This window comes from Gymnogyps californianus, chromosome 5 (assembly GCF_018139145.2).
Source record: "Gymnogyps californianus isolate 813 chromosome 5, ASM1813914v2, whole genome shotgun sequence".
In the NCBI taxonomy this organism is placed as follows: Eukaryota; Metazoa; Chordata; class Aves; order Accipitriformes; family Cathartidae; genus Gymnogyps; species Gymnogyps californianus.
Genome location: NC_059475.1, coordinates 132,187 through 141,859, shown reverse-complemented (window position 1 = coordinate 141,859; position 9,673 = coordinate 132,187). Strand labels below are relative to the sequence as shown.

Sequence of the window (9,673 nt, the reverse complement as noted above, 5' to 3'; positions counted from 1 at the left end):
AATAAAAGGATATTTAATGAGCCACCCCGGCGGGCATGCGTGTGCTTTGTTTAGCGTCCAGGGACGGAGGAGCCCCTGAAGGGCTCCTGTCGCTCAGGGTCTCGGCCTTCCCTCCCTCGTCTCGAGGGGGAGAGGAAAGGGGGCCCGAGGAGAGCCGAGCCTGGCCCCGTTTCGGGGAGGCACCTCCTCGGCGTGCTTTTGGGCAAACTCTCCTCCCACAGAAGGTAAGGTTTTTTTCAGGGCGTGAGGAAGGCGGCTCTGGGGCAGGTGTCGCAGGAGCTGGCGAGGCTCAGGATCCTGCGCGAGACGCCGGGACCAAAGGAGGACCTTGGCCTCGTGCCGTGGCTGCTGCTGGAGCTCCCGGTGCCCACGACGGCAGCCCCGGGCGCTCTGTCAGCAGCCACCTCTGCGCAGGGACGCGGTGCCTCTCCAGGGTCGCTCCCGTCCTCGCCCGGCCTGGGAGGCGAGGGCCAGAGGAGCACAGAGCCCCTCAAGCCAGCCCAGCAGCCAAAGCCAAGGTGGGAGCCCACCTCGCCCCTGCTGGGGCAGGAGACGGGCGGAGAGCTGGGGCGGGAGCTCAGCCACGATCCTCCGTCCGGGCCACAGCGTGTCGGGGCAGTGCCGATCCCGCACGCCCCATGGACTCCCCCAGTCTCAGGCCGAGGGTTGCAGCAGCCACTGCCACCAGCCCCTCCTCACAGCACAGACTTTAATTAAAAGGTGACTAAAAAAGAGAGGCCCCGATGCACCGGGTTGTTTTGGTATAAAAGGCCAAGGTCGGCAACCCCAGTGCCAGCAGAGTCTGCGTCCCCTGGTCCCGGCTGGCCGCACAACACAAGCAGGGGGCTGCGGGGGTGTCCTCTCTGCCAGAGGGGGGGGGACGCAGGCCAGCCCGAGCCCCCCTGCCGAGCGCTGCAGGAGGGATGAGTCCCTCCCAGGTCAGTCAGGGCCGTTTCCGTTGGCTGGGGGATCCCCGGGGCGATGCCGGCGCAGGCCTCACCGCAAGCTGCTGCTGCTGCTGGCCTGGGAGCTGCCCACCCCCGGGTGCTCCGGGCTGTGCCGGTTCTGCGGAGGAAGGACAGACACGTATGCCGTGAAACCTCCTGCTCGACAGCAGCACCCCTGGGGAACGGCCGCTCACTGGCTCTGGGCGCTGCTGCTGCCTGCGCCAAGCTCGCTGCCAGACGGCCCCGAGGTGGGCACAGGCTGGGAATCGGACCCCGGCTCTCCCCACCCACCTTCTTTTTCTTCTTCTCTTTCTTCTTCCTCTTCCGTTCCGGATCCTCCTCTTTTTTCTTCTTTTTCTTCTTGTGGTCAGAGTCCGAGGGGGTTTCTGGAGAAACGAGAGCACTGGATGAGCTGGGCATCCCCCGGGGCTGGACGGAAGAGGGGGCGGCTGCGGCAGCGAGGCGCAGCCCCTTACCTGGGGGGACGGGATCCTGGGTGCGGCTCTGCTTGTGCTTGTGCTTGTTCTTCTTCTTGGGCGGCTGGATGTGCATCAGCCGGCACTGCTCGGGCAGCTGGGGAGAGGAGACGGGGCTGGTCAGGCCGGGCTGGGCACCTCCCGCCCCGCTGCCTCCGGCCCGAGCGGCCGCCCCCCAGCTCTCAGCCCCGGGCTCACCGGGCCAGCGTGGAGGCGGAAGCCTGTCAGCATGGCGCCGGTGAGGGGGGTGAAGGAGCTGCCGCAGATGGGGGGCTTCTCGATGAGGGAGCGCAGGCTGCTGTTGTCGTGGGAGCCGGGCAGGTCGATCATGCCGGGCAGGTCGGGGAGGAAGTTGCTGAGCTTCTCCTTCACCTTCTTGCCGCAGAACTTGTTGTAGGCATGCTCCAGGTTGTAGTGCGTGATCAGGTTGGTGCTGCCCGTCAGCTCCGTGGTGCCTGCGCCAGCCGCCCGCCACGGGGAGGGGATGGGGTGGTGCTGCCGCCCAGCCGGGCCCCCCGCCCCGCTCGCCTTCCCCGCCCCACCATCAGGGCCCCCCGGCCCCGCTCCCCTCCCCTGCCCCAGCACTGGGGACCCCCGGCCTCGCTCCCCTCCCCTGCCCAGGCCCCGGGACCCCCTGGCCCTGCTCCCCACCCCGGCGACCCCCCCAGTCTCGATCCCCTTCCCCACCCCAGCACCGGGACCCCCCGGCCTCGCTCCCCGCCGCGCCCCGGCCCCGGGGACCCCCCGCTCCCCGCCCCGGCCCCCTAAGGCCCCATTTCCCCACTCGACGGCGAGCTGCTTGGACCCGCCCCCTGCACGCTCACTGGCCTCCCGCGCTGTCAGTTCGCGCCTCCCCGCCCACCACCCTCTCCCCTCATTGGCCCGTCGCGCCGCCAGTTACCGCCGCGCCCCCGCTCCGCCGCGCCGATTGGCCGAACGCGGCGCCCGCCCCCCGCCCCGCGGCCCCGCCCCGCACCTGGCAGCTCCCGCAGCAAGTAGAAGGGGCCGGCGGCGGCCTTGCGGGCCGCGTCCTCGCCCGGGGGCGGCGCGGCGGCGGCGGGGGGAGGCGCAGCCCCGGTGCCCGGCGCCTTGGCGGGCCCGAAGCCCAGAGCGGCGGCAGCGGCGGCGGGCGGCGGCTCGGCCCCGCCGAACAGCGCCGAGAAGTTCTCCATCTTCCCGGCGTGCACCGCGCGGGGCCGGCCCACCGCCCCGCCCCGCCGCGATTGGCCGAGCGCCACCCAGGCCCCGCCCGCTGCCCCGGTTGCTAAGGGAGACTCGGTCCCAGCCTTCTGATTGGCCGCTTCTGTCTTCCCCCCTCATTGGTCCGCCGCGGTACGGGAAGTGCTTGACAGCGCCGCTCGCTATTGGCCAGCGGGGAAGAAGTCCCGCCTCCCGCAGACGAGCAGGCGGGCGGCACAATAGGAGCGGGGCGGCCGTGCGGCGGCCGGGAAGATGGCGGTGGTGGCGCCGCTGCTGGCGCTGCTGTACTCGGTGCCGGGGCTGTGCCGCTGGCTGGCGCGGCCGTACTACCCGCTCTCCGCCCTGCTCGCCACCGCCTTCCTGCTCGTCCGCAAGGTCCCGCCGCTCTGCCAAGGGCTGCCCTCCCAGCGGGAGGACGGCAACCCCTGCGACTTCGACTGGGTGAGGCGGCCCGGCCTGCCGCTGCCCCGGCACGGCCCCGGGCCTGGCCCCGGCCTACCCCTGCGCCCGGCGGGCCCGGCCCTCCTCCGGGCCTGCGCCCCCCGGGCCTGGCTCCCCTCCTGTCCCCCCAGCCTGCCGGGCCTGACCCCCTGGGTCTGCCCCCCCCAGTCCCCGGGCCCCGGGCCCTCCTCCGGGCCTGCATCCCCGGCCCCGCTGAGGGAGGGGGGAAGCCCAGTAGCCTCTGGCATTGCTCTGCCAGTGTCATCCCACTGCTGAGGGGCTCCCCCGGCACCGGCGAGGATGGGAGGCCGTGCCCGTCGTTGCAGGGGCAGCCCCTTCTCCTTGCTGCTGCCCCCTCGGGATTCGGGAGGGAAAGGAACTCCGGGAGGAGGCAGGGAGCTGGCAGGGACTTGGGGCCAGCGGGGCCTGGCACGGCCACTCGTCCCTGTGCCAGGCTGGGCCAGGAGCGGCCTGACTGCGGGAGGGCGGTACGGCCGCAGCTGGCGCTGGTGGCCACTGCCAGGCTCTGCAGCCCGGCAGCGCTGGGCGGCTGCAGGGTCGCGCGGGTGCCTCCTGCTCACGCCGTCTCTCCTGTCCCAGCGGGAGGTGGAGATCCTCATGTTCCTCAGCGCCATCGTGATGATGAAGAACCGACGCTCCAGTGAGTTGGGGCCTGTGCTGTGGGGTGGGCGCGGGGGGGGGCCGTGGGGCCGCTTACGGGGCCTCCCCCAAGGAGCTGGATGGGTTGGGATCTGGAGAACCAGATCTGGCCCTCCCTCAGGATCCCGCCTGGTCTTCTGGGGGGATCTGGCCCCGTCTGCTATCCCTCTCTCCCTTCCCCAGTCACCGTGGAGCAGCACATCGGGAACATCTTCATGTTCAGCAAAGTGGCGAACGCCATCCTCTTCTTCCGCCTCGACATCCGCATGGGCCTGCTCTACCTCACGCTCTGCATAGGTGAGACCTGCCGGGGGGGAGCCCGTAGCACCGGGGGCAGCAGTGCAGCCCCCTCGGCACGGCTCGGCCTGCCCTCAGCACCCGCTGTCCCTACCTGTCCTCCACGCCACCCGGCTGGAAGGGCCAGAGCTCCCTCCTGCCGTGGGGTTGACCTGTGGCCGTTGTTGCTGGAGGAGGCTGTGGGTGTCAGGAATCTCCGTGGGCTCAGGGGGCAGCGGTGGGCGATGGGGGGGGGCTCAGGAAGCGCCTTGAGGGGGAAGTCTGCCTGCCCCAGGGCTCGCTCTGCCTTGGTTCCCCCAGGCTGCTCTGGGGAAGGAGGAACCTCGTCCCAAACCCAGCCTGGGCCTTCCAGGCGCTGTGGGGGCGGGGGGGACTCAGGGGCACTGTCATTGCAGTGTTCCTGATGACCTGCAAGCCCCCCCTCTACATGGGCCCCGAGTACATCAAGTATTTCAGCGACAAGACCATAGATGTGAGTATCCCCTCCCCGGGGGGGTGCCGGGGGGCTCTGCCTGCCGTCCCCCGCTGAGCCCTGCACCCCTGCGGCAGGAGGAGCTGGACCGGGACAAGCGGGTGACCTGGATCGTCGAGTTCTTCGCCAACTGGTCCAGCGAGTGCCAGTCCTTCGCCCCCATCTTCGCCGACCTCTCTCTCAAGTAAGTGGCGCCCGCTGGGGGTCTCAGCGGGGCCGGGGCTCACGCCCAGCCCTGTGGTCGCCCGCGGCACTCGCAGCCGTGTGTCCCCCTCCTCCCCAGGTACAACTGCTCGGGGCTGCACTTCGGGAAGGTGGACGTCGGCCGGTACACGGACGTCAGCACCAGGTCTGGGGGGAGACGGCCTGGGCAGCAGGGCCGGTGCCGGGGCAGAGTCCCTGGGAGCCTCCCACCCCTCCCTGAGCTGCCGGGGGGTCACCGTCAGCCTCTCCCCCTCCTGCCACAGGTACAAGGTCAGCACCTCGCCCCTCACCAAGCAGCTGCCCACCCTCATCCTCTTCCAGGGCGGGACAGAGACCATGCGCCGGCCGCAGATCGACAAGAAGGGCCGGGCCGTGTCCTGGACCTTCTCCGAGGTGGGTGGCACGTTCCAGCCCTCAGCCCCCCGCCGCCTCTGGGGCAGGACGGGGCTCGGCAGCCAGCCTGCGCCCTGGGAAGGGTGGGGGGGTCCCCGGGGGTGCCAACGCTGCCTCTCGGCCGCAGGAGAACGTGATCCGGGAGTTCAACCTCAACGAGCTCTACCAGAAGGCCAAGAAGCAGTCGAGGCTGCGGGAGGAGGGGCCCGAGGAGCCCCCCAGCGCGCAGGCAGCCGCCGGGCACCCTGACGGGGAGACCAAGAAGGACAAGTAGAAGCTGCCCTGTGCCGTCACCCATCACCACGTCACCGTCACCCCGGTGGCACCGGCCCCGCGGGGCCTGCCCGCCTGCCCGGCCCTGCCTGCGGCCCGCTCTCAGTGGGGGGGGGTCCCGGCCGAGCCTTGGCGAGCAGGGGAGCCCCGGCAGCCCCCGTGTGGGCGGGGCCCTGCTGTGGGCAGGGCAGTAGGACAGACCCCGCCCTCGGTTAACGCTCATCCTCATCGCTGACAATAAACGGTCCGTGTCCGTGTCCGTGTCCGTGGGCTGGCAGTGAGGGGGGGGCCGGGGGTCCACCTGGACCGTGAGGGGTGGGGCTTGCCGCCGGGGGCGGGGACGCCGTGAAGACGGCGCGCTCTGATTGGCTGGTGCCGCGACGCTGGCTGTACGGCGGGGAGGGGGAGAGGCGGGCACGCGGGCGGAACCACTGAGTCTGCCCGGGGGGGAGGGGGGCGGCGGCGGTTACCGCGTTCCGGGCCGCCCCGCCACCGCTGACCCGGGAAGGGCGAGGGGGTCCCACGGAGGCGTGCGGCTGGGAGGAGGGGGCGCGGCCCGGTCTCCCGGCCCGCGGGCTCCGGACGCCGTTCAGCCCCGACCCCCCATTCCGACCCCCCCCCCCCCCCCCCCCCCCGGCGGCTCGCCCGAGTGGTGGAGGCCGGCGCGGCGCCCCGCGGTCCCGGCACGTGGTCGGCGCGGCGCGGCAGGTAGGAGGCGGCGCGGCCGCTCCGGGCCCCCGGGCTCCGTCCCCCGGAGCGGGACCCGAGTGCCCCTTCCCGCCCTGCCCCTGCCCTTGCCCTTGCCCTTGCCCTCTCCCCGCGGCGGCATCCCCGGGACCCCCCTTCCCACCCACTCCCCCACAGCGGCGTCCTCGGGACCCCCTTCCCACGCACGCACGCACCGTGGGGGGATTCCTGGGGACCCCCTTCCCACCCCCCATGGCAGGATCCCAGTGGGGACCCCCCCTTTCACCCCCCATGGCGGATCCCCGGGACCCGCCCTTCCTGACCCCCTCCCAAAGCAGGATCCCGGTGGGGACCCGTCCTTCACCCACCTCCCCCCCAACACCGCCATCCCCGGGGTCGCACCCTTCCCACCCCATGGCAGGATCCCTGGGGCCCCCGCCTCGTCCCGCTCCTCACAGCGGGACCCCGGGGTAGCGCCCCCCCCGCCGTTGCCCAGGCCCCCATCGCCCCGGCGGCTCTCCCCAGGATGGCTCCCCGGCGGAGGAAGCGCGGGGCCCAGCAGCCGGCGGCGGCCGAGGCACCGGAGCAGGCGGGTGCCCCGCAGAAGCGGGCGCGCACCCAGGGCGAGGGCAGCCCGGGGGGCACCGGCCCCCGCGTCGTCATCGAGCACTGGTGAGCCGGCCCGGGTGCCAAGGGGGGGGTCCTTGGGGTGCCCCCGCCGGGGGTGCTGACCCCCGACCCCCCCCCCCCCCCCCGTGTCCCCCCAGCAAGAGCTGACGAGTGTTCGGGCGCAACGCGGCGGCGGTGAGCGAGGCCCTGCGCGGGGCCATGGCCCACCTCCCCGTGGACATTAACCCCCGGCAGCCGCGCCGGAACAGCTTCGAGGTGTCCCTGGTGAAGGAGGACGGCAGCAGTGAGTGCCGGGGCCAGGGCGGGGGGGGCTGCGGGGGGCTCCCCGGCACCCCTGACCCGTCTGTCCCCCCTCACCCTCCCCAGCCGTGGAGCTGTGGAGCGGCATTGGGAAGGGGCCCCCCCGCAAGCTGAAGTTCCCCGAGCCGGAGGCCGTGGTGGAAGCCCTGAAGAGCAGCTTGGCATAGAGGTGGCGGCCAGGTGAGCGGGGATGGGGACGGGGACGGGACGGGGATGGGGAACAGGGACCACACACCGACCGCCCTCTCCCCACAGCCAAGCCGGGACCGGCACCCGCGGCGCGAGCGTCCATGAAGAGGCGAGACGAAGTGGGGGGCACCCGCCAGCCCCAGTCCCGTCTCCGATGCTGCAGCTCTGCCGCGAGCAGCCTTCCCCGGCTCCCCCCGCATCCCCCCCTTGTCCCCCCCGCTGTTCCCCAATAAAGCTCGGCAGCCCCACGGCACAGCTCCGCCAGCTCCAGCGCTTTACTCCAATGCCGCACAGCCTGGGGCCTGTGCAGCCTCTTCGCCTGGGGTGAGGGCAGCCCTGCCTGCATTGCCCTGAGTGCAGGCAGCAGCGGGGGGGCAGAGTCAGCCCCCCTAGGTGAGGACGTCCACCTCCTCATCCGACTCGGACGAGGGGCAGGGCCAGACGCAGACGGTGCCAGGGGGCAAGCATGGCTCCACCGTCCCCACATCCACCTCCTCCTCCTCGGGGTCACCTGGGGGGTCCCCCGGCGGCACCGCCTGCCTACAGCCCTGCTGGGGTGCGGGGGGCGCCCGGCCCTGCTTCCTCCAGGCCGCCCGTGGGGGCCGCCGCGGGGGGGAGCGCCTGCCCGCTCGCCCCAGTGCGCCCGCATCCAGGGGGGCCGCGGTTCCGTCGCCCCCCCATCGCCCGCTGCCACAGCGCCGGGCGCGGCGGGGGGCTGCCTCTCCCGCACCACCTCCCAGCACCCCCCGCTCTCCACCTTCCGCAGCTTCACCCGCCCCACGGGGCCAGGGCTGGGGCGCAAGGTTCCCGGAGAGCATGGCCGCCCCCGCGGGGGCACACGGGTGCTCCTGGGGGGGACGCCGGCACCGCCGGGCTCAGCCGTGCCACCCACCGCTGTGGGGGAGCCGTGCCGGGGAGGGTGCAGGCAGGAGCGGTCGAGCTGCCGCTGGTGTCCCGGCCTCACCAGGCGTCCCCCCCGGAGCTGCAGCGACTCAAGCTCGGTGACGCGGAGGCGGCGGGCAGCTGCCAGCACCTCCTGCACCTCCTCCCGCGTGGCCTCCAGCTCGGCGGTGTAGAGGAAGCGCACCAGCTTGCGTAGCACCCCAATCTTCAGCCCCCCCAGCTCCAGCACCACCCTGCGACCCTTGGGGGGCAGCTCCCGGCCCAGCTGCTCCATGAAGAAGGGGCTGCAGACAGAGAGGACGCAGCAGTGGGCCACCACTGCCTCGCCTGCAAAGCAACAGCGGCTGTCACCGCCCTGCAGCCCCCCCTGCTCTCCCTGATCCTCCTGGGGGGGTTGCAGGGACCCTGCCCGCAGGTCCCCTGAGGACCCCGGCACCTCCGGGGCCCATGCTGCCCGCTCACCTTCAGCCTGCAGGACCACATCACAGAAGACATCCGCTCGCTGCTGCTGCTGGTGGAGGTGCTGGAAGGCCGTGCGGAGCAGGCGGGTGCTGCGGTAGAGCACCCTCGGGGTGGCTGACGGAGAGCCCATGGGCACCCTGTGGAGACAGCGTGGCGCTGGGGACACGGGGATCAGCACCCGCCTCCCCCACTTTGGACTGGCCCGAATGGTTTGGGACTGGGATGTAGCGGGGCCTGCACAGGAGCATGGGTGCAGGCGCGTTTTGCTTCACTTGTGCAGCCTTGCAATGGTCTGCACGGCTGCGCAGCCACCGTGCAAAGCCCCGTGTGCCTGTGCAATGGCCCACACAGCCCTGCAACAGCTGTGCAACGCCCTGCACGCCCGTGGGGCAGCCTGCGTGTCCATCCAGTGCCGGTGTAGCACCCCACGTGCCCGTGCAAAGGCCCAAAGGCCCGTGCAACAGCCACGCAGAGCTCCACCGAGCTGTGCAACGCCCCGCGCGCCCCCGCCAACCCCTGGGCTCCGCTCGGCCGCCAGAGGGCGCCAGCCACGGCGATTTTGGGGGGGAAAAGCGGCGGGTTTGGAGCCCGCCGCCTGCCCCTCAGCCTGCGTGCGGCTCGGCCCTCGCCCCCCGCCCCGGGCGGGCAGCCCCGGGCCCGCCGCGTACCTGCCGGCGGGGGGCTGAGGCTGCCGCCGAGGTCCCCGGGGGCCCGAGGCCGAGGAGCGGACGGGGACCGGCACCGAGCGGCCACGCGTGGACGCGGCCGCACCCCCTCCTCACAGCACGCGCGCGCCTCGCGCCTGCCGCCTCGCGTGGCCCGGCGGCTCGCCCCGCCCAGCAAAAGCCCCGCCATTGGCCCACCCTGCCAGCCAATCGCGCCCTGCCAGCCAATGGCGGCGCGGCAGGGGCTGTGGCGGGAAGGGCGCGAGGGCCGGGGTGCCGGCTGAGGGGAGGCGGCTCAGCCGCCATGGCGGGGGCGGCCGGCGCCCTCCCCGCGGCACCGCGCCGGGGGAGAGGCCCCGCGGCCGTGGCCGGAGGGAGCCGGGGGGGTCCTTGGCGGCAGGAGGGTGCGGGTGCCAGAGTGGCCAGGGCGCTGTGGGGTGAGGGCTGGGCGCCAGGGAAGTGCCCGTCGCAGAC

General features: G+C 73.0%; 4 protein-coding genes across 5 annotated transcripts; 2 read left to right on the top strand and 2 right to left on the bottom strand.

Moving 5' to 3' along the window:
• Positions 1-377: 377 nt before the first annotated feature.
• Positions 378-2,595, bottom strand: MED19 (mediator complex subunit 19). Its single transcript, XM_050897596.1, has 5 exons — positions 2,400-2,595; positions 1,622-1,878; positions 1,424-1,520; positions 1,239-1,333; positions 378-1,065 (listed from the first exon to the last, which is right to left on the bottom strand). The coding sequence occupies exons 1-5, from the start codon at positions 2,593-2,595 to the stop codon at positions 997-999; spliced, it is 714 nt and encodes a 237-aa protein (XP_050753553.1). The 3' UTR covers positions 378-996.
• A 280-nt stretch (positions 2,596-2,875) lies between these two features.
• TMX2 (thioredoxin related transmembrane protein 2) lies at positions 2,876-5,620 on the top strand. 2 transcript variants are annotated; one of them, XM_050897645.1, is made up of 8 exons: positions 2,876-3,064; positions 3,665-3,725; positions 3,908-4,021; positions 4,417-4,493; positions 4,571-4,677; positions 4,777-4,842; positions 4,961-5,090; positions 5,218-5,620. In XM_050897645.1, the coding sequence occupies exons 1-8, from the start codon at positions 2,876-2,878 to the stop codon at positions 5,362-5,364; spliced, it is 891 nt and encodes a 296-aa protein (XP_050753602.1). In that variant the 3' UTR covers positions 5,365-5,620. The 2 variants fall into 2 exon arrangements, with proteins under 2 accessions (XP_050753602.1, XP_050753603.1); XM_050897646.1 differs by having other exon boundaries at positions 4,777-4,857.
• A 375-nt stretch (positions 5,621-5,995) lies between these two features.
• On the top strand, positions 5,996-7,433 carry SELENOH (selenoprotein H). The gene is made up of 5 exons (XM_050898088.1): positions 5,996-6,071; positions 6,576-6,722; positions 6,818-6,963; positions 7,047-7,160; positions 7,236-7,433. The coding sequence occupies exons 2-4, from the start codon at positions 6,577-6,579 to the stop codon at positions 7,145-7,147; spliced, it is 393 nt and encodes a 130-aa protein (XP_050754045.1). The 5' UTR covers positions 5,996-6,071; position 6,576; the 3' UTR covers positions 7,148-7,160; positions 7,236-7,433.
• A 125-nt stretch (positions 7,434-7,558) lies between these two features.
• Positions 7,559-8,664, bottom strand: BTBD18 (BTB domain containing 18). Its single transcript, XM_050896956.1, has 3 exons — positions 8,535-8,664; positions 8,062-8,399; positions 7,559-7,717 (listed from the first exon to the last, which is right to left on the bottom strand). Exons 1-3 carry the CDS (start codon positions 8,662-8,664, stop codon positions 7,559-7,561), a joined length of 627 nt encoding a protein of 208 aa, XP_050752913.1.
• Between the last annotated feature and the right edge of the window lie 1,009 nt (positions 8,665-9,673).